Source organism: Heterodontus francisci, chromosome 5 (assembly GCF_036365525.1).
Source record: "Heterodontus francisci isolate sHetFra1 chromosome 5, sHetFra1.hap1, whole genome shotgun sequence".
Taxonomy (NCBI): domain Eukaryota; kingdom Metazoa; phylum Chordata; class Chondrichthyes; order Heterodontiformes; family Heterodontidae; genus Heterodontus; species Heterodontus francisci.
The window spans coordinates 37,815,644-37,839,435 of NC_090375.1; the positions used below are offsets into that span (position 1 = coordinate 37,815,644).

The window sequence follows — 23,792 nt, forward strand, 5'->3', positions numbered from 1 at the left end:
TCTTCCCCAAGTCATTTACAATTGTACTTTTCAAGCAGCCAACTCCCGAGCCTTTGTCCTTCCATCCATCAAAATACTTCTGCCATGATCTATTCAACTATTTCCTTCTACTCCAATATTGATGCCTTTGACCCCAGTAAAACCTTTACCCTCTCCAATCCTGGCCTTTTCTCTGGATATGGCCATCATTTTTGCACCTTCAGGTCGATAGACCACAGACTTGAATGCATCTGGCACACAACTAGTTTAGCCATCCTGCACTGGATCTAGCTGCACTACGTCAAGCAAAGTTGGACTTCACTCTCCTCTGCCAAAAGCGTCCACTACTCCAGGATCTTCCTAGAGCTTATCTCAGCTTCATTTTTCCACCATTAACCGTCTTCATAAATGCCTCTTCACTGTCCCTCAACCCACACCTCCGGGTTCAAGGAGTCCATGGGCTTCTTTGTAACGAAAATCAAGACCAACCATTGAATTGCTTCTGCTGCTTCCCCTCACTTCCTATTTCCTACCAGGTCAAACCTGCACCAGGTTCGTCATGCCCTAGTCCTCAGCAGCATCTTGCTCAAGATTTTCTCCTATCTCCCCTCATGACCTCTCCAAGCTCACCTTGTCCAAGGGACCTCTCTGTAGCTGCCTTGATGCGACTTCCATTCAACTGATGACCACACAATATTCCTTTCTGGCTCCATGCTGACTGACATTGTATATTCTTCCTTCTCCCCTTTTTCCCCAAAGTACTGTCATCAGGATAATCCTCAAAACTCTTTACCACAAAGACTGCCTACTTTCAGCACCATAACATCACCCACCTTCCCACACCTCAGTTCACCTGTTGCTGAAACAATCATTCTTGCCTTTGTCACTTCGAGACTCAACCATTCTAGAACTCATCAAACTCATATCCTCCAACCTCTGTAAACATTAGCTCACCCATAGTTCTACTGCCTATAATCAATTTATTATGCACCACATTCCACTCATGCATTATTTCTCTCCTTGCTGATCCACATTGTCTCCCACCTCCAATTCCCATCCACGTTTAAATCCCTTCATGATCATTATTCCTCCATACCTCTGCAATTTCCTCCCGTACTACAACTCCGCCCTCCCCCCCCCCACCAAGAACACACCATTCCTCTGGCTGACCTCGTGCACCTACACTCCCTTTGGTCTACCATTAGTGGCCTAACCGTCAGTTGTCTCGGCCCCAAGCTCCAAAATTCTCTCCCTAAATCCCTGTCGCCACTTTTAATAACCTGCTTAAAACCCATTTTTTTTCTAACCAAATTGTTGGTCACATCTCCTAACGTCTCCTTCTTTAGAATGGCATCTATTTTTGTCTGAATACATCTCTGTGAAGCACCTTGGGATGTTTTTCTATGTTAAACATGCAATATAAACACAAGTTATTGCTGTTACAGAAGGGAAACTAAGCAGTTAGCTGAAGGAGCGAGCTGAAGCAGAGGTTCAATGCTGCTTATGGACAGTCCAGTTATGATGGCTGTCAGAGATTGGGAACCATGGTTGTAAATTCATGATTTGTCCCCTTTCAGGAAAAGGGGGGAAAAGTAGCATTCCCAAATTTGTTACTAGATTTAATATACCATAATACAAACTATTCTCTCACTGTTTGGACTTTAGCAATCTGCAACCAATCTATAGAGCCAAATCTGACATTTTTATACCACAATATTAAGGAGCAATTAAAAACTTAAAAAAGAGTGGCTGAACACTTGACTAATATAATTAAAATAAAAAAATTCACTTTCTTCTCTATAACGCAAGCATGAAACATGGCCTAGCTGTTGCAACTGTCAATTGGTGTTGGATCCATCAAGTACTGAATAATTATAGCGAAATTAAACCATGGAGGTAATTTTAACCCAAAGCATGGGTGGGTTTGGGTCAGGCAAGAAGTAAAAATTTTGAAAATTTCAAACTCGACTCCAACCCACCTACTTTCAGTTTAAATTAAAATGGGTCAGGGGGCAGGTCAGTCACTGAAATCTTTTAAGGATATTATACAACTCTATTTTATCAGTCTTTTTATATTTTTAATTAACCGCGCCTAGGTTTCCAGAGACTCGGCGAATCCAACAGACAAAAGGAGGCAAGATGGGCCAGATACATAAGGTAAGTGCGTCTACAGTGGTGTTTGTGGACCAGGGGCAGCAGGTCCAAGATTACCCCTGAAACCCTCCTGCGATCTCGGACACCAACAACGCTGCCCACCCGCACCCCCCCCCCCATCAATCCCCAATCTCCAACAACCCCCAGTCTCTTCCCCCAACCCCTGCCATTTACCTGGCACTTGCACCTTTGCATGTTTTTCCACCCAATGGGCAGCCAATTGGGTGGGAAGCCTACAGAAAGACATCCTGCAGCACAAGGTGTGCTAATATGTATTGTGTCAAAATTCAAATAAATTGAATTTTTTACCAGGCCTTTGCCGATGCACTGGGAGATGGGAAGGCTGGAAAAATGTTACAGGAAGATGTTGGGGGGTGAGGGGGAAGGTGGAAAATTGGCTACCTGCCAGGAGCCCAATTGAGCCACTTAAGTGGCCAATTAAGGCCCACTTCCTGCCTTCACGGGCTGCCGTGACAGTGTGGGTGGTGGGGTGGGGTGGGGGGGGGGGGTTGCCCACTGTGTGGGGTGACTGCCTAATGAAATCCAGCAGCCTCCCAGCAAACTCTGAGTGGAGGCCCTCCCTTAGGGGCACTCCATGGCCCATGGAGGGGCCCCCTTCACCCCGCCCAATGACAATGGCCACCCCCATTGCAATGGCACCACCTGCTCTCAGTGTTCCCACCAATTCCATCTCTGATCGCCAGGCCTGCCTGTCTACCAAACCCCACTTACCCTCTTTGAAGGCAACTCGGCCATTGAAGCACACTCTCCTCACAGCTACAGCTTCAGCACTGGCCACTGCTAGTGTTGGCACTGCTGAGACTGCTGAGCTGGCAGCCGTCTGAATGAGCCGGCAGCTCTTGGGGGCGAGCCACCTTCCTTTCGCCAGTGGTGCCCACTTAATGAGCTGTTGGTGGCAATATGCCTCTCCGGGTCCAGTTGCTAGCCTAAGTGAGGTCACCTCCCACTTTTGGCCCTGGTGGTGGGACCTCAGCAGTCCTGGTAAAATTCCCACCCTACTTTCAGAGTCTGCTTGAAATATTGGCCACTTGCCTACTCATGAACATGAGTTCATAAAATAGCTTCAATAGCAGGGGACTAATAATACATGCATTTGGAAGACTTGACATTTGGAAATACCAACATCCAACCTTTAGGTTTGAGGCAAAGCCCAAATTTTAGAGCTTAAGAGATGCTAACAGTAGTAAAATAGTTGTCAAACCTTTTAAAGTGCTTATGATAAAGTGCAACATTGTAGAGTGCAAGAGAAGTGCTGGAAGAGCCTTGCCATATGCAAGAGTGCTTTCTGAGCCTTTGGCATATGTGGGGTTTATAGAAAGTTAGGGGTTGCTGTGGGAAAAATAAGCTGGTATTTTAATTCACTAAATTCAACCTGAGCAGCAGTAATGCTGAAACCTGTGTGCATTTTAGTCCATCAAGAGGCTATCAGAGTGTGCTGATATGACATGAGATGGTTGTAATGATTTGTATCTTAAAAGTGATCTGACATATTATAATTATGGCTCACAGTATTTTTGCTTAAGTTCTAATTCAAAGCCAGTGCAATAAATAGATTCTGATGAAAAGTCATCGACCTGAAACATTAACTCTATTTCTCTCTCCACAGATGCTGCCAGACCTGCTGAGTATTTCCAGCATTTTCTGTTTGCCTACCAGATTTCCAGCACCTGCAGCATTAAATTTTTTTTATTATACAATAAATGGGTTATTCGCTGTAGCTGAATAGATTTTCATTCATTAACATAGATATCCTTTTTCCACACAAGCAGATTAAACTGAATCCATTGTTATAACAACAGTGGATCTGAATTGTGGATACCACAGCTAAAGTAACAGAACAAATAATTTTTCATCATATTAACAAAGATAGTTTGCAAGACATTTTCCGTAATGTTATGTTAATTATTGTTTATTTTTCTCCCCACAGATTTCAAAGGAAACGTGGTGCGGAACTTTGCACCCCCCCCCCACCCCACCAAAGAGCGGGATGGTGGCGGGGAGGGGGCGCGTAAAATGGAGTGGGAGGCTCAGGGGGCCCTTCCCGATCCATTCCTGCTTCTGCCGCCGTTTTACATGGGGCGGCGGCAGCGGCAACAGGCCCGCCCCCCCACCCCCGGTCAATCAAGGCCCTTAAGTGGCCAGTTAACGGCCACTTAAGGGCCTCCGCCCACCTCCATGGGGATTTTACCCTTGGCCGGTCAGGCAGCCTAGGCCTGAGAAAAGCCGCCTAACAAAAGCAGGCAGCTTTCTGACAGCCTGGGTTGGGGGGGGGGGGGGTGGGGTTGGGGCGCCTCTCCTGGTCAGGCACCCTGTGCCCGACGGAGTGCTTCCCCTGGTGCCCCAACAACCCCCAATGCCCAGCACACCCCCTGTCCTCCCAATCGACCCCCCCCTTGTCTCACCGGCGCCCAACCATGCATCCCTGTTAAGGCCTCAAAAACTCACCTTTGAATCAGGGCCAACCTTCCTTGTCTTGTGGAATCGGGGTTGCAGCCCCAGCAGTGGCCACCGCTCCCTGTGACGCTGCTGGGACTAAGAGCTGCCGGCCTGCAGCTCCATTAGGCGGGATTTCCTTAAAGGCCTGGTAACTGTAAAATCCAGACTGGATCCCCAGGCCCGGCGGCAGCGGGATCACCACTGACTTTTTGGTTGGTGGACGGCTCCTGCCCGCCAAGGGAAAAATTCTGGCCATGCTTTTTCAGGACAAGTCTTGTATTATTAATGTATGAAAATACTTTTCACTTATATATTGCTTTTCATTTAATGATCATCCCAAAAAGGCACTTAAAGAATGTTGGAGACCAAGTAGAAAAAGGGACAAATATAATAGAAAGTGATTGCCAGGATAATAGAAGGTGTCGACTTCAAGGAGGTTGTTCAAGGTGAAGAAAGAGGTGCCAAGTTCTGGAAGAGAGCTCCAGAGTATAGAGGTATTCCTCCACAGTAAAGTGAAAATGTTATTCTTTTGTCTTTCAAGTCATCCTTAATTATCCATATATCTCTGATTGCTATTTCTTTCTCTCTCTTATTCTTGTCATTTCCCCATACAGTTTGGAATCATGAACAGATTTGGTATTCTCACCTTCCTATAATCTAACCAAGAAGAACTTGAATTTATATTTCACCTGTCATAATCTCAGTGCATCCCAAATTGCTTTACAACCAACTTGTAAAGAGCAAGCTAATAATAACCAGATAATCTGTTTGCATGGTCTTTGATAGCTTTGGTATTGACAGGGGAGCAGAGACAGAAGGAAGGAGGATGCATGTTGTGACACAGGATTGGAATAAAATGGTATGGAGTGAGGCTGTAAAAGGATTTGAAAAGGAAGGCCAGGATTTTAAAAGTAAGTATCTCAGAAGAACATTTTGGGGAAGACAGATGAGTGCAAAATTTGCAACAATAAAAGAGTAGAATCAGTCTATTTTGCTCAATTTGTCAAAGCTATCAACTGCCCGAGAATGCACTGCCTTCAAGGGGGTAGAAGCAGATTCAATCCAAAAGGCAATTGGATAGATACTTGAAAATACAACATTTAAAATAAGACATCAAGAGGCAAACCAGTGGGACAAATTTGATAACTCTTTCAGAGAGCAGGCTCAGGAACAATGGGCTGAAATGCTCACTTCTGTGCTGTAAAATTCTAAGAGGATAGGCTCTGCAGTCACAATCAAGAGTCTAGGAGGTTGTGTTGCATGCTCAGTGCCAGGGTAAGACATATCTTGAAGAGGCTGGTAAGAAACTTGGAAAGGGACGTGGAAGAAGCGGCTGTTGAGATCTATATTGGAACAAGCAACATAGGAAAGAAGAGGAAGGAGACCCTGCTGTGAAAATATCAGGAGCTAGGAAGAAACATCAGGAGCAAAGAGTGGCCCTCGGATTACTACTTAGGCAATGTAGAGATATTAAATTGCCTATATCGCAATATACAGAGTATCAGCAACCAAAGGTGAGATAGGTCAGAAAGTGTGAGAAATACACCATCAGAGGATGTGGGATAGGGTAGGGACAGTTGTCCAAATAGAAGTTATCTTCACAAATTCATGTATCTTAATGGCTAAAACAAAAGAATTAGAAGAAGAACTTCAGTTTAAAAGGTATGATGCAGGTGTAATTATAGAGGCCTGCCTCCAAGCTGGATATGGTACAACGGCCATTACAGAGACCTAGTTACAAGCTGGGTGTAACTAAGAGCTAAATATTTCAGGCAATAGGATCTTTATAAAGGACAGGGAAATTGGTTAAACTTCACTATTGCGTGAACCATCAATGAGATTTTAAATAACACATATAAGGCCTACAATTCTACACATTGTACTGCTAATTAATTATTTTTAACGAGGTCCTATGGTAACAGGAAAACAAGGCTATGCAAACATATGGTTGAAAACGAAACAGAAAGACAATACACCCAAAAAGGGGCTTCACTAAATTTTAAATCATACCCTTCACCAAAATGGAAGTAAAAAATTGGCAATCCGTAACAGTGACTGCATATTAAGTAACGCGACAAAATACCTTTGTGAATGTCGAGATAAAGAATGACTCATCTGAATCACATTGTAAAAGACTTTAGAAAGCTGTCAGGGTTATGTTTTTTGCTGTACACTCCCTATGATTGCTCACGGAAGGAAAATGTGAAGTAGATTGAAAATGGTTGGGAATTCAGGCTTTTAGTGAAAAGACACAGAAATTAGGCATACAGGAAACAGAAGACTGACACACAAGTACCAAGGTATAACAGCAGAAAATGCTGGAAACACTCAGCAGGTCAGGTAGCATCTGTGGATAGAGAAGCAGAGTTAACGTTTCGGGCCAATGACCTATAGCCAGTTCAAAAATGGATGTGATGGGGTCGGGTGAGATGCAAAAAAAAATGTTAAATCTCCTAAACCCAACCACTTTCTAAGTTGAATGGAGGCAGGCGACTAACCCACAGCCAGGAAGCAAAATGGCCATTTAAATATTATAATAAGGCTGTGGTGCCTCAGAGTTAACTTATTTTCAGGTTTAACCCTGAACGGCTGGGTTTCCCAGGCCTTGGGAAACCTGACAAATAAATGGAGGTGAGGACAGAGGTGAGGTGATACATTTTGGTAGGACTAACAAGGCAAGGGAATTTACAATAGATGGTAGAACCCTAGGAAGTACAGAGGGTCAGAGGGACCTTGGTGTACTTGTCCATAGATCACTGAAGGCAGTAACAGAGATAGATAAGGTGGTTAGGAAGGCATATGGGATACTTGCTTTTATTAGCCAAGGCATAGAATAGAAGAGCAGGGAGGTTATGATGGAGCTGTATAAAACGCTAGTTAGGCCACAGCTGGAGTACTGTGTACAGTTCTGGTCACCACACTATAGAAAGGATGAGATTGCACTGGAGAGGGTGCAGAGGATATTCACCAGGATGTTGCCTGGGCTGGAGCATTTCAGCTATGAAGAGAGACTGGATAAGCTGGGCTTGTTTTCCTTGGAGCAGAGAAGGCTGAGGGGGGACCTGATTGAGGTATACAAAATTATTAGGGGCATTGATAGGATAGATAGGAAGAATTTGTTTCCCATAGTGGAGGAATCAATAACCAAGGGCATAGATTTAAGATAAGAGGCAGGAGGTTTAAAGGGGATTTGAGGAATTTTTTTTTCACGCAGTGGGTGGTTGGAATCTGGAATATACTGCCTGAAGGGGTGGTAGAGGCAGATACCCTCACAACATTTAAGAAGTATTTAGATGAGCACTTGAAATGCCATAGCATACAAGGCTACGGGCCAAGTGCTGGAAAATGGGATTAGAATAGATAGGTGCTTGATGGCCGGCACAGACACGATGGGCCGAAGGGCCTGTTTCTGTGCTGCATAACTCTATGAATCTATGACAGTGTTATGACCCGGTGAGAAAGGTGTCTCGGGGTCCCTCTCAGCTTTCACCTGGTCTTACCAGAACAGGGTTTTATTTTTAAATACACTGTTTTTAGCTCCCACTCGGTGAATCTTTGTTTACCGCTTTTCAATTATAAGGCAAAGAAATCAGTCCAATCAGGCTTTCTTAGGTTTAAAGAAAAGTTGAAATTTATTAAACTTAAACTCAAATTCAGTTAACGCCTACGGATACATGACGCGACCATGCATATGCGATACACACATGCAAATAGAGACAGAAAAGAGCAGAAGAAAAATAAAGTGGATAAGTTTGAGGAAATATCTGAAGAGTTTTTGCTACGGTTCTTCGAGCTCACTATAGAGTCCTTGATTGTAGGTGGATCTTTTTTTTCGTTAGGGCCCAGTGTCCTTCTTAAACCTTGTCTGCTGTAGGAGACTATTCTCTCTTGGGATTCATGTGTCTTCAGTGAATTCAGACGCTTGTAAGAAAGAGATGGGAGCAGAAAAGAGAGATTTTCTCAGTCCAGGAGCAAAATCACTCTCAGTTCAAACTGTACAATTCAGAAAACCCGAGGTTGCCAAGCAGGTTAGTCATGTCACTAACTGGTCTGACCACGCTTGGATTGTATCACCTTAGATGTCTCTGGAATGCTCCTCTTACACACAATACCTGATGATCAAGGTCCATTGTGGGTTAAATGTATCAGGGAATGGCCCTTTGTCCTTCCAATCACCGTCTGTTAATATGCAAATTATCTTTTCCAGCCATGGCTGATCTGTTTAACAAGTCCTTTCTTCACTCCAGTAATATTTTAAAATCAATGTTCACGACAAAGTTAATGTGCCTCATTCTTGGCAGGTGGGGGCTTAGCATGACAACAGTTTCCAGGTATAGGAAAATGCCTTTACAGCACTGCTTGTGGGCCAACAGAAGCAGGTGTGACCTCACAAATCACTGCCACCCCCAGCACCCAAGTTTACCTCCTCCTTGCCATTGAAAACCACCCCCTGACCATCAGACTGCCCCAAACCTGGGATTGGGGATCAGAATCCCCCAGGGATTGGACCTCCCCAGTAGAATCTGAGCAACCCCTTCCCCCCAGCCCCATGTTCCCAGCAGAAAGCTCCCTACCTGCTCCTGCAACTGTGCTCTCCTCCGGAATGTTCCCCATCCAACAGGGAGACAAGCCTGTTCACCAGGCTGACTTCTGGGTGGGGATCCTGTTTAAAAAACGATGCACGCTGCGCACTTAAAACTCCACAGCGTGCGGAAGGGTTTCCTGACAAAAACACATCCCCTCCCTCCCCACCACCGTCCATGAGCCCCCTGCAGTCAATTAACACTCTCCCTCTCCAAAGATACTGCCAAGTCTGCTGAGCATTTCCATCAATTTCTGTTTTTATTTCATATTTTCAGCATCTGCAGTGTTTTGCTTTTGTACCAACGTATAATGCTTAGTATACAGACTAAGAATTTACTAGCAATTCATAAGCTTGGACCAAATATATGCAACTCTAAATGAATTAGCAAGCAACTTAAAGGTGAGATAAGGGGTGAAAATATGGTCTTTAGAAATACTGCAGAAAGAAAGAGGAACTTGTTCACTGAGGTGAATAAAAGATAATACAGAAACATGTTAAAAGTGTGATTAGAGTGACAGTGTAAAAACTTGAAAATTGCATTGCAGCTGAGGATAAATGAAACAGTAAAACCTCTTTCAGTACCACAACAGAAAGTGAGTAGTCAGAGAAGAGGTGAAAACCACAAAAGATGTAAGTAGGTTCAATACTGAAGATAAGCACAAAATGATAAACATTTTGAATGATTCCCTCCGCAAAGTATTCACAAAGGAAGACATGGGCAACTTATTCCCCTCAGACAAAGGTATCCCAAGTAAGATCAATTTCTTTAATAGAAATGAGATGGAATTTCAGGAAAGGCTAACAAGTCTTCAAATGAATAAATTCACAAGATAGACAGTATTAATTCCAGAGTGCTGGCAGAGATCAGGGAAGAGATTTGTGAGGTACTGGCAAACATTACGAGTGGATCAATAGAAGTTAGGGAAGTAGTGGTAAATTGGAAACAGGCTAATGTGGTGTTCATATTCAAAGACAGTAACAACATAGACACAGGCAACTACAGACCCGTTCATCTTCCTTCCATTCCACGGATAGTAATGGAATCGATTATCATGAGTAAACCTGAGGATGTAATTTACATAAATTTCCAGGATTCAGAAATTCAATCGTACTTGGTCACATTTGAAGATGGCACCAAACTAGAAGGGGTAGAATTTACAGAATGTATTGAGTAAAATGTGTCGGTGAGCAAAACAGTGGCAAATGAGACCTAATATAGACAAATGCAAAATACTACAAAGAGGAAGGGAAAAATAGATAACACATATTTCTTGACTGGTGTCAGTTGGTGCATGTAATAGTCACAACTTTCACTTTTAACTATATTTACATTATTGACATGAAGTTATCCCTCAGGTACATATCTCGAAAATCTGACACGTTAGACTTGTCTGATGTTGACAGCCGTGTGTGAATCATAGCATATTTTGATTTCATATCTTGCTTCAATGTCGCAAATTGCTTCATCAGCAGGAACCCATCCGCTCAGATCCGGGAGACCACGGAACAGGAGGCTACCTGAATGGCCAGCATCATTATGCTTCAGTGTGAAACTTTCTAGTTGTAATTTGGAGGTATTAGGCACAACAAAATATTGAATATCACCAAAGAACTACATTGTGTAACATTATTAAAATTGTAATCAACATTGCTCATTGTGATACTGAAACAAGCCGAGTTGGAACATCCCTGGCCTGTGCACTGTTAGCTTTCTGCTGAGGCAGTGGTGGAAACAGTACAATTTGCCTCAGCAACCCTAGGCAGAGGGAAAAAAAATCTGCAGTTTTTCTGCTCCTTACTGAAATCCAGTTTTTCTGAATGGAAATTATCTTTCGGTGGACATCAGCGGGGTCAGCTTTGCTGAGGCTCTTTTGCCTTTGAAGAACTGCATACTGTCTCACATCTAAAGAATTGCCATTTAGTTTAGGGGTTCCCAAATGGTGTGACTGCATGTCTGTCTGTACGTGTCCATGTGTTACTATGGGCAGGATTTTTAGCCCTGATGGGGCGAGCACGGTGGTGCACGGGCACGTAATTTCACGCCACTGGCTGGCAAGCTGCTTTGCTGGTACCATTCTGCCCCGGGCCACTTTTCTGGAGACAGGAATTGTGGGGGTTAGGGAGGCAGGGAAGGGCTACCTGCCCACAAGAGATGGGTAACTAATTGAGCCACTTAAAGGCTGCCTCCAGGTCCCAAGATGCATCGGGGAGCAGAGTAGCTGTCTGGAGGCGGCAGATCCAGGGGTCAGTGCTCAAGTCAGGCTTTGAGGCCCGGCCCGCCTACCTGGCTTCAGATGCAGCCACAGGCTGCCCTCTGGAGGGCTCACCCGCCCCTCCACAATGGTGGCCCAACTACTGATCCTCTATTGGGTCTGATGACTACTATTTTTATTTAAAACTTTAAAATGTTGAGGCTGAACTATTAGGCCCCACTGGGGGTGAGCACAGTCATAGGTGGGCATGTAATTTTGCGTTTGATGTTTTCCCACCACCATCCCACCCACGAGCCAATTTCACAGAAGCGGGATGGGGGAGGGTGGTGGGTGGGTGGGCAGGGCCACTCGCCTTCAAGTAACGGGTCGCCAATTAAGGCTGCTGAAAGGCCTAAGGTCTATTGCCAAAGGCCGACTGGAAAATTCTGCTTGGAGGTGACCTTCCAGGCACAGACAGGGTGGCCAGCGCTCCAGGCAGGCTTTGAGGCCCTCCCCGCTTACCTGGATTCAGCTGTAGCTGCAGGATGCCCCTTTGGAGGGGTTCCCCTTCACAATGGTGCCCTCCATCTTGGGGTGTCCCCTCTCTCTCTCTCTCTTACCAGAAAAGGAAGCCCTGGTGCCTCCTATTGGAACTTTGAAACAATGTGCACTGCAGATAGTCAATTCACTGGCTGCTTCCAGCAATAAGAATGGAATTGCAGGCTCTTCACTTGACACTGGTTGAAATACAACTTGGACCATGCAATGCCAACTCATATGAAATACACAATCCACCAGCTTTCAAGGATATCAGTTTTGAACTAGTCTTGGACATCAGAATTTTCAAACTGTAACACTACATAGAATTCACACATGTCCTGGCCTGTTCAGTCTTTCTTGATTGTTACAACCTCTCATATCATAATACATATTATTATAATATGTCATAACATTCTGCTACTGCCTGCATGGTGTTTTCTTTCCTATCCTATCATTAGTAACTCTGCACATTCAAGTTCTTCCTTGGACAGCGCATACCAAATCACCCAGCTTTTGCTTCTACACCTTCATCAGGGATGCAGTTCACAGCATCAGAAAGAAGTGCAAAATGTATGAAAAGTGTATTCCTCTTCAAAGTAGCTTCCATAATGCACAGTTGCAGTCAGAGCTTATTTCTCATCTCCTACTATCTGCCATGCACCTTTGGTAAGTGACAGAACAGTACCAGCTAGAAAAGGCCACGTGGAAGAGCAAAGCTGAAACAGGAAACAGCTTTCCAGAGATGTAGAGGAAAGGATAGCGAAGATGATTCTCGACAGGGGCGAGAGTAACAGGGTAGTTGTTATGGGGGACTTTAACTTTCCAAATATTGACTGGAAATACTATAGTTCGAGTACTTTAGATGGGTCAGTTTTTGTCCAGTGTGTGCAGGAGGGTTTTCTGACACAGTATGTAGACAGGCCAACCAGGGGCGAAGCCACATTGGATTTGGTACTGGGTAATGAACCCGGCCAGGTGTTAGATTTAGATGTAGGTGAGCACTTTGATGATAGTGATCACAATTCGGTTAGGTTTACCTTAGCGATGGGCAGGGACAGGTATATACCGCAGGGCAAAAATTATAGCTGGGGGAAAGGAAATTATGATGCGATTAGGCAAGATTTAGGATGCGTAGGATGGGGAAGGAAACTGCAGGGGATGGGAACAATCGAAATGTGTAGCTTATTCAAGGATCAGCTACTGCGTGTCCTTGATAAGTACGTACCTGTCAGGCAGGGAGGAAGTTGTCGAGCGAGGGAGCCGTGGTTTACTAAAGAAGTTGAAGCGCTTGTCAAAAGGAAGAAGAAGGCTTATGTTAGGATGAGACATGAAGGCTCAGTTAGGGCGCTTGAGAGTTACAAGCTAGCCAGGAAGGATCTAAAGGGAGAGCTAAGAAGAGCGAGGAGAGGACACGAGAAGTCATTGGCGGATAGGATCAAGGAAAACCCTAAGGCTTTCTACAGGTATATCAGGAATAAAAGAATGACTAGAGTTAGATTAGGGCCAATCAAGGATAGTAGTGGGAAGTTGTGTGTGGAATCAGAGGAGATAGGGGAAGCGTTAAATGAATATTTTTCGTCAGTATTTACAGTAGAGAAAGAAAATGTTGTCGAGGAGAATACTGAGATACAGACTACTCGGCGAGATGGGATTGAGGTTCACAAGGAGGAGGTGTTAGCTTTGGAAAGGGTGCAGAGGAGATTTACTAGGATGTTACAAAAACAAGAAATGCTGGAATCACTCAGCAGGTCTGGCAGCATCTGTGGAAAGAGAAGCAGAGTTAACGTTTCGGGTCAGAGTTAACGTTTCGGGTCAGTGACCCGAAACGTTAACTCTGCTTCTCTTTCCACAGATGCTGCCAGACCTGCTGAGTGATTCCAGCATTTCTTGTTTTTGTTTCAGATTTCCAGCATCCGCAGTATTTTGCTTTTATTTTACTAGGATGTTGCCTGGTATGGAGGGAAGGTCTTACGAGGAAAGGCTGAGGGACTTGAGGTTGTTTTCGTTGGAGAGAAGGAGGAGGAGAGGTGACTTAATAGAGACATATAAGATAATCAGAGGGTTAGATAGGGTGGATAGTGGGAGACTTTTCCCTCGGATGGTGATGGCAAACACGAGGGGACATAGCTTTAAGTTGAGGGGTGATAGATATAGGACAGATGTTAGAGGTTGTTTCTTTACTCAGAGAGTAGTAGGGGTGTGGAACGCCCTGCCTGCAACAGTAGTAGACTCGCCAACTTTAAGGGCATTTAAATGGTCATTGGATAGACATATGGATGAAAATGGAATAGTGTAGGTCAGATGGTTTCACAGGTCGGCGCAACATCGAGGGCCAAAGGGCCTGTACTGCGCTGTAATGTTCTAATTCTAAAAAAAAAGGAAATAGAGAGAAACCTAACTGGAGAATGATAATGGCTGCGCAATGAAGGGGCTGGCATAGGAGAGAGGTTCCATGTCAAGGTCTTTGGGCAATCAGGTTATGGTCAACTTTAAGAGAAAACCATTAAGAAAAATAGCACAGTGACAGTGAAGTGCAGTTAAAATACGCAGCTGAGTATTGGGATACCTGAATTTCTTAATATGGTTATTTCCAAGAAACAATGCCCTTAAGTTCCTCATCACTGCAGTGCTGTGATCACCATTGTTGGTTGGATATTCTTTGCAGCACCCATTAGCTTCAAAAAAATCCCTCACTTTTGCCTTTCCTAACCCATTTAAAGTTTTCATATTCCATTCTGAGACAAGGTGAAGTTTCTACATCTAATATTTCTTTATAAGTTGACTCAGATAATCATCACCCCACTCCCACCTCCAAGCCAAAATAAAAATCTCGGGTAATTTTGAGGTATTTGTTTCAAAGCTTTAAAAGAAAGATGAACTCATGAAACATAACCAGGCTAACTTAATCTCAGCTCCCAAATGAATTATGTGGTTTAAAGGACCAAAAAATGTTCTTAGAACAATAAACTCAAAATGGCCAAGGAAATAGTAAAAGTTAGCTAGAAATAGATTAAAATCAGCATTAAATCTTATTTTCATGCAGGTCTGAAACAAAGTCATGCCTGGGAGTACTGATGGTTGCTTAATGGATGTAGCAGGCCTCTAAGGCCTATTGCAACACACCTCAGGCCGTCAAAAAAGGGATTTTTTTCCCCAATGTTTAGGGTTCATTTGGTCACCCTACAATTTATCTAACTCCCTTCAGAGAACTTTGTCAGCCATCAGAAATGATGAGACTAGTAAAGGACTTAGCCCTGACAAGCAAGTCACCTAGCACCTCTTTTATGCACCAGCCCATTGATGCTGGTGAAATATGGAATGTGCTGTTGCTTGGATAGAACTAGTCACATCAAAGTTCAAAGCAGTGGTCAGCCTCATAGCTGTTGGCAGAGTCATGCATATCATGGACCTTGTTTGAAGATCTGGCTCCAGTGATGCCATATTTCTTACTTCCCTCGTGAATTGTAGCCGAAGGCCAACTCCTAAGTCATGTCTAGGTAGTTGTGCCATGGTCTGTGCACATCAGTGGTTTGGTAAAGGTAGGTACAAGAACCCCGCTAGTGTAAATGCACTTCCCTCTAATGCTTCCTCAGATCCTCCTCTATAAACAGCAAAGAAGGAGATTTATCCAGCAAGAAACATTCACTCCCTCTTCTACCAATGCAAATTGGCAGCTGTGTGTACCATCCACAAGATTCACTGCAGCAACTTGCCAAGGCTTCTTTGACAGCATCTCCCAAACTCATAACCTCTACCACCTGGATGGACAAGGGCAACAGACGCATGGGAATACTACCAGCTGCAAGTTCCCCTCCAAGTCTCACATGTCCTGACTTGGAACATGATCGCAATCCCGTCAATGTTACTGGGTCAAAATCCTGAAACTTCCTACCTAACAGCACTGTGGGTGGACCTTCACCACATGGACTGCAGTGGTTCACCACCAGCTTTTCAAGGACAACTAGGCACTTCCCAGCAATGTCCAGATTCCATGAATGAATAAATTTTTTAAAAATCATGTCGACCTTCAGAATCGTGGTTGTGGCAGCATAAATTACAATCGGCTGCAAGCCACAAATGGAAAATAGGGAGCTGAAAATTAATGGCAAAAATACTCCATAAGTGAACTGAACAAGAAGTGTTATTAAAAAAAATAAAGGCAATCAATCAACAAGTACTATAGCAAATAAGATTATAAAGCCAATAATGAAACTCGTCTTTGGACTGCAATATCTAAATGGTTGAAGTACCTACACAGCAGTACTTGTTTCTTGTAGCAACTGTGTTTTCAGCTGCCTCGGCCCTTAGCTCTGAAATTCCCTCCTTAAACCTCTTTGCCTCTCGCTCTCTCTCCTTCTTTAAGATTCTCCATACAATGTACCTCTTTGAAAAAGCTTTTGGTCAACTGTCCTAATCTGTCCTTATGTGGCTTGGTGTCATATTTTGTTTAAAACTAAGCAGCTGGTAATGTAACAAATACCCTTGATGTGATTTGAGAAAGAACAGAAGTTCCCTGAAAGAGGTTAGCTATTTTCCAATGAATTATGTATATGAGCTTAAAATGCAAGATGGACCTTTCTTTCTCTGAGTATTTATTGCAGACCCATGCAAAAATGGAAGTAAACTCAAACGCACTTTCAGGAATGTAAATTCTGAAGTAGTAGCAACATTATGACATGAATCAACACAACAGGCTGGTGGTGTTGACAAAATGGCCTGTCTGAGCCTATTGAATTTAGATGACATTTCTCATTCACCATGTGAACAGTTTTTTCGTGGTGATCAATTTCAAGTTAGGAGTCATAAAAATGATCAAAGTCAGCTACTATTCTTTGTTGTCCTTTCTCACTTGAAAGCATCGTGTTACATAACTGCCCCAAGGAAAAAACAGAATATGAAATACTGAAATGTTATATCTAAGCCATCTGATTACCATACTTTCTAACAAATGGAAAAGTCATCTCCAGATACTAATCTTCATATTTCATGGCAATGGCGTTACAAATGGGGACAGATGGCAGCAAGAAAGCAAAATATGAACAGTACCGTCATTGAATCCCTCCACAAGCTGTACAGCAATTTACATTGAACTTTTAAAAACAACACTCTCATTTATATAACACCTTTCACGACCACCAGAAATCTCAAAGCACTTTAGAGCCAATGAAGTAATATTGAAGTGTAGTCACTATTGTAATGTAGGGTAAGCATTTTCTCTTTAATTCCTGAATGGTGTCAATGGAATATATGAACAAAAGCCATGGAATCTGATCTACATCTGATTTACGTGACTGGCCATATCTTCATTGGCCACCAATAGGCCAAACATATGATTACATGTATTATGCCTCACATGTCCTTTTTGCACATTCTCTGTATATCCTCCCACCACCAACTAAGATTTATTATATGGATCCAATTAAATGTAAACACATCAATCTAGACATTCGATGGCACTGTTATCATTTTTCAGGCTCAAAATGGGAACCTAAATGTCCAATAGGGCAGATGAAGGAAGCGCACTCACTGGGCTGGATTTTGTGTGGCTCCTGAGGTGGGGTTGGATGGCGGGGGCACGGAGAATCGCGATGTGTGGGGGCGCAGAGGTCCAAGCAATCGTCTTGGGACAGGATGGGCCGATGATGGCCTTCCCACCCAGAGCCCAATTGAGGCCCTTAAGTGGCCTATTAACAGACAATTAAGGGCAATTAGGGGTGGGGCAATGAATGCTGCCCACTCTCCCGATCACTGCTCTTTCCCAGTCATGATTGCTGCCCCATCCAACTCCTGATCATTGACCCTCCCTCTCCCGATCACTGTCTCCTCGCTCTCTCTCTTAAATCATTAAAAAAAACTTGGCATTTTAAAAAAAGTCTAGGACAAAAGACAGACTGTATTATACATGTATCAGATTTATTTTTGAGTACTTTTAAAAAAAAAATTCCGTTTCAAACCTTCATTAATGGGTCAGAAACCCATTAACAATTGAGGTGAATAATGAGGTTCACTGCACAAGTTACATGGAAGATCATAACAAGCACCCTGAAAAAGGGTTAGATCTACAGATCCTTCAAATCACCTGTTAGATTATTAGGAAGGATGTCACTATCAATTTGCTGTTTGTGAGAGCTTGCTGTGCACAAATTGGCTGCCATGTTTCCAACATCAGTGACAACAATTCAAAAGCACTTCATTGGCTATAAAGTGTTTTGGATCCTGAGGTCACGAAAGGTGCTATATAAATGCAAGTCTTTCTTTTTTTTGCAAAAGCAAAATACTGTAGATGCTGGAAATCTGAAATAAAAACAGAAAATGCCAGAAATATTCAGCAGGTCAGGTAGCATCTGTGGAGAGAGAAACAGAATTAACGTTGCTGGTCTGTGACCTTTCATTAGAACAGATGCTGCCTGACCTGCTGAGTATTTCCAGCATTTTCTGTCTTTTTTTGTTTCTTCTAATTGCTTTGCAAAGTTACTGAAGTGTATTTGCTGTGCCTAGCCTGCCAGTTCAAATATTAGGACTGAGTTGTTGGTCAATAACTTCTAGACTGCCACAGATTGCTAATTAAGCGATTTATCAAACGAAAACTTGCTTACAGAAGGATAGGCTGATTAGTGACTGGAAGGTCATACTGAATTAATGACCTTTCCTGTTTTTAGATCGTGAGAAAAAGGCAAGGGCTGCAATCAGTCCTCTCCATGCTTCAGTCTAGTTGTCAGAGTACTGGCATTATTCTGCAAATCTCTGATCAATATCTATTATAATGAGACAGTGCTGCTCATGTGTACAAAGTTGGTTGTGATCTTCCTCCTTGTGATACAATAACTGATGACAACAAATCAGTTGTGCTTGACTGGTATTAGGATAAACACTTACTGGTGCAAAAATTAGAAACCAATAATAGCTATATTTAATTTAACAGTTTAATCTATCAGCAGGATGTTGATACTGGATAAATATCTTTTGTTAATCTGTAAAGAGCAAATTTCACTGATGTGACCCAGCTTAAAAATGAGTTGCAATTGCTCATGTTGATTGAAAGGGCTACTCAGACAGCATCTTCCAAACCCGCGACCTCTACCACCTAGAAGGACAAGGGCAGCAAATGCATGGGAACACCACCACCTGCATGTTCCCCTCCAAGCCACACACCATTCTGACTTGGAACTATATCGCCGTTCCTTCACTGTTACTGGGTCAAAATCTTGGAACTCCCTTCCTAACAGCATTGTGGGTGTACCTACCCCACATGGACTGCAGCGGTTCAAGAAGAAAGCTCGCCACCACCTTCTCATGGGCAATTAGGGCCAGCGTCGCCCACATCCCATGAAACAATTTTAAAAAAAATTCAACCATCATGCACAGTCTGGTGCACCCAATCTGCAGATGCATGATTCTGGGTGTTGTGGTTCAATACTCCATGCTTTCCATTTTGCCTTTGCGTAGTCTCCACTGCAAACAGCCAAAAGCACTAAGCTGTGAGACAGATAGTAACCATACTGCTTCAATTTTCTTTGTGTGCAAGCTAGACCATTTCACCATGGAGGGGACTGTAGTTCGGCCCAATTCTACTCTCATTTCTGTCCTCAGGGCAAGCAGGGTGAGGTCAGCATCAGGGAACCTGGTTAAATGTTCTCCTGCCTTGCCAAGAGGTACCGAAGTAGTTATCATGCCCTTACGCTCAGTCTGCTGTTTATTGACTTCAATGTTCAATACTTTCTTGAAGCTCTAGTCAAAGAAGAAAAACTGTTCACTCTCATTTCTCTTACGCCATTTAGTTGCCAATTCTATTTCACTCATCTTCTTCATTCTCCGTCTCAATATTATTTCCTTTTTACAACCTTAAAAGCACTATATAGATGCAGGTCATTGTTTGCAGTTACGTCTGATATATTTCTCTCTGCTTTGACTTAAATATCATCATGTCTCTCTCAATTTAGAGCCTATTCCATTTTGAGTTTTATTTTGTTCAACAGCTTTAAATATTTAAATAGCAAACACTGATGACATTATTTGGGAGAATTGGTTAGTGAGGCAGACAATGCAAATAAAAAGAATTTAACACTCTCATGGTTAAAAGTGGTATAATCACTGACTTATTAACTATAGGTTGCAACATAGCGCTTAATGTATGAACTTTTTCTCTCTGCGATTTTACTGCATAAGTAAACCTGTCTATGTTAAAATACTGGATCAAGGAATCTAGTATAAACACAATGATCACACAGCCTAATTCCAAGGCTTGCATTTCCACTGAATTTAAATTAAATTACTGATGCTACAGGGTTGATTAAGTCCTTCAACATAATTTTCCTCTTAATGTCATCAGCATTTACGTTTTAAACCAAGATAGTGAAGGAACTAGTTGATCAACAGAAGGAGAAAAATATTGTAAACACAATTCTTTGGGAGAGATTTTTAAACAGACCCAATAGTTAACAGATTGAGTTAATGGGATTATCATTTTAAGTTATTCTTCTGATGAATTTTTGATTTGAACCAGAATTTATTTATTTGTATTATTGAGGAACTGAAGTAAAAATTGAAAGTGTTGGACACTGTCAAGATTGAAAAGAATAGACAAACAAAGCAAATAGCATAGATTAGGTGACATCAAGCTTGTAGATTGGAGGAAGTTGGAGGATTGATTGAGGTAAAGATTGCTTTAGTTTTAAGATGCTAAGGAAGAGTGAGCTAGAGTATGAAACAATGTGATTATTTTTGTTTTCAAAATGGTGAGAATGCAGAGAGGTGGAAGAATGTGTAGGCTGACAAGTTTGGAGTGAAGAGGCTTAAGAAAGGGAAGTTCCTAGGAGCAACGGTACAGTAATGAAAGGTCTTACATTTATATAAAGCCTATAACAACCTTAGGATGTTCCAAAGCACTTCACAGCCAATGGAGTACTTTTGAAATGGAATGACTGTTGCATTGTAGGGAAATCCAGCAGCCAATTTGCACACAGCAAGCTCTCATATCCTGCAAGGAGAACATGACCAGGCAATCTATTAATGGTGCCATTAGTTAAGGAAAAAGTGATGGTGCGGAAACCGGAGAGCTCTCATAAAATCTTTTAAGGCATCTGAGAGGGCAGATGGGCCTCAGTTTAATGATTCATCCAAATGTCTCTGTAGCAGTATACAAAATTGAGAGAAAGATGATGTTGACAGGCAGAAGCAACAAAATGATACTTTACACCAAAAAGCACTCTGTATCTTTGGATTAGAACAAAAAATGATATAATAGTGCGGTCCTAATATTTATCAAGGCTACAGTCAAGGATACTTAGGAAAGCACTGTCTGTATGCTTTGTGCAGTGACACTATAAACATGCCATACCATGCATAATGCACAGAGGAAACCCACTATGTCTCTTCTAATCTCTGTCAGAGTTTTGCTGCCAAGCCATGCAGCATCAATGAGTATTTAAATGGCTGATGCCAAATGCCCAAGAGCTACTTCATCAACATGAACCTAGACATTTCCTCATCATTTCCTCTTGACCTGATTTTTCCATTCAGTGGTCCCAGATAAAGCAACATCACCAAGAAAGGTGCAAAGCAAAGGAATGCATCAAAATGAAGCATTTCAGTTTCTAACAGCACAACAGAAGAAACCAAAAGGTATTTCTAATCATGTCCATATAATTTGTTGAAGTATAGATTAATTAAATCAATGTCATAGGGGTCCCTACGCTGTACCTTAAAAGCTTTATAAAGGTAGGAACAAACTATTTAAAAATCCTTTCAAGGTATACATGTGTCAAATAGCCATATTTTACAAAAGCACTGCATCAAAATTAAATTCAGTCATGAAGTAATCATAATCCATGATTTTGCTGCTGGTGATTATACCTGATTACACTCCTGTGAAGTGCCTTGGTACGTTTTACTGCTCTATATAAATGCAAATTGTTGTTGCAGTTGTCATACTGTCATTGTTGTTGTGTCAGTTTATCAGCTTTATAATGTTATAATGTCCACATCATTTATCAGTTCATGGTACCACACACCCATTTAACACTTGCTTCCTCTTACTATACTGTCAACTAAAAAAAAGATTTTCTGTGCATTTTTCATAATAAAAGCCTGGACTGTGTCTAAATATGATGATGGTCTGTGTGATATCAGCTGGGGAGAGTGGCACTATATTTGAAGACTTGCCATACATTTGTCACCATGTAATCTTACAAACAAATTCTGCAGATTCTGTTTAAGGGTAGCCTGAAGTGCCAAGAAATTTCTCTAACATAAACTGCACACTGAGGTAGGAATTTTAACTGGGAATGGGATTCAGGTGGGAGGGAGAGGGGTGAGCAGCAAACCTGCCTGATGTTAGCAACGTGAGGCCCTGGTTAATTTACCAGTTCGCTGCCCGCTGAAACGGGTAGAAAACGTCAGCTGACTCGCAGAGCAGGAGTGGCAGATTGGGGAAGCAGGAAGCTGCCAGCACCATTCATCAGTGAGAAGGCAAGTCATAAGGAGGCTTTTTTTGGGAATGTCTTGCCGAAGGGAAGGGTGGGTAGGTGGAGGGAGGGGGGAGGGAAAGCCTTGAGGGAGGGGAGACCTCAACTTTCTTTAAATGGCATCTCCTGGTCCCAGTTTGTCTTCTCACTGTCTTCTGGCACAGCAGTCTCTCTGCTCAAACCAGAGTTAAAATTGCAACTGGGGCCTGATGATGCCAGCAGACACCAATCTGCATATTTAAACAAGTACCCTGAAGGTGCCTTTGCCACCTGCTCAGAGGAGCTGGTTAAAATCAGGGTTGGTGTGAAGCTGTCAAGAATTCATTGAGGAAATCCCATGTGCATATTAATCATCCACCCATCTTGTTTCCTCCGGGAGGGTAGGGTTAAAAAGTCTGCTCAGAGACTGACATTTGGAAGGTTAGTCCATGTCTCCCTGCTGACCTCTATGTCTCAGGATGTGAAGGTCATTAATGCTTTCAATGCACTTTCAATAAGTGCATTGCAAATCTCAGAGCATAAGCCATCAGTCCACTCCTTGCCCTATCTCAGGTTGGACGTGGCTATGACATTTGTAAGATGAAAATCCTGCATTAGCCAACAGTGACAAATAGTCTCAGAGGTGATTGCTTACCTCAATCTGTAATATTGCCTCCTCTCTTTGTTTTACAGATTCCACTTCATCCTCTGTGACCTCGGAAAGGAAAGCCTGGCTCTGGACTTCAGCCGGATCCGAAGCTTCAACCGCGGTTTGCCATTTGCTGGACCCTCTGCCAAGGAACTCGTCCTCATCACTGATCTCTGTAAAGGGATTCTTGGCAATCTGCAATAAGGAGAATTCCATATCATCTTTTAGTTTCAATCTTAAATAATGACAGAACCTTGCAACAAATGCCCTTTTCATTGCCATAATGACTAATCAAAACCTTTAAAATAGCATAATCCCATCGCTTATAAAGAAGTAAGTTTTTTGATCATTGTTGTTACAGGTTTCGGGTCTCACCTGGTTTGGCTGGTACAGCAGTGTTGGGTACTTCCAAAAGCATTCCAAGCATCTTACATTCAAAAGGGCACCTGATTTGAGCAGATCCAACTGTATCTTAATATAATGCAGGGGTGTAACAATAGGACTCCCCAAGGGTGTGAACTGTAGATTGTGTCTTTCACATATGTGCACTTCGGTGGACTAAAACCCTAAATGAAACAAGGCCAGAGATGAACCGTTAAGCTGCTTTATTTTATGGACAGCAAGGGAACGTGCAGAGTAACCATCAAAGGAAATTCCATTTACGTCCGTTAACCCTCATCGAAAAATGAGGAAAAATAATAAAGCATTTCTTTATTATGGGATGATATACTTATTTTTGACAATGCCTTCACTTTCTGGATAACTTCTAACTGCAACTGTAGTTGCATTTCAGA

The 23,792-nt window shown here is 42.6% G+C and overlaps 1 protein-coding gene across 2 annotated transcripts in view; it reads right to left on the reverse strand.

The window, feature by feature from the left end:
* The window catches only part of tsnare1 (T-SNARE Domain Containing 1), a 943,563-nt gene that overhangs the window by 155,218 nt on the left and 764,553 nt on the right, over positions 1-23,792 (reverse strand). For both annotated transcript variants that reach the window (XM_068031353.1, XM_068031352.1), the window contains one exon: positions 23,005-23,193. In XM_068031353.1, coding sequence (XP_067887454.1) covers positions 23,005-23,193 — 189 coding nt within the window. The remainder of the gene's footprint in view (positions 1-23,004; positions 23,194-23,792) is intronic.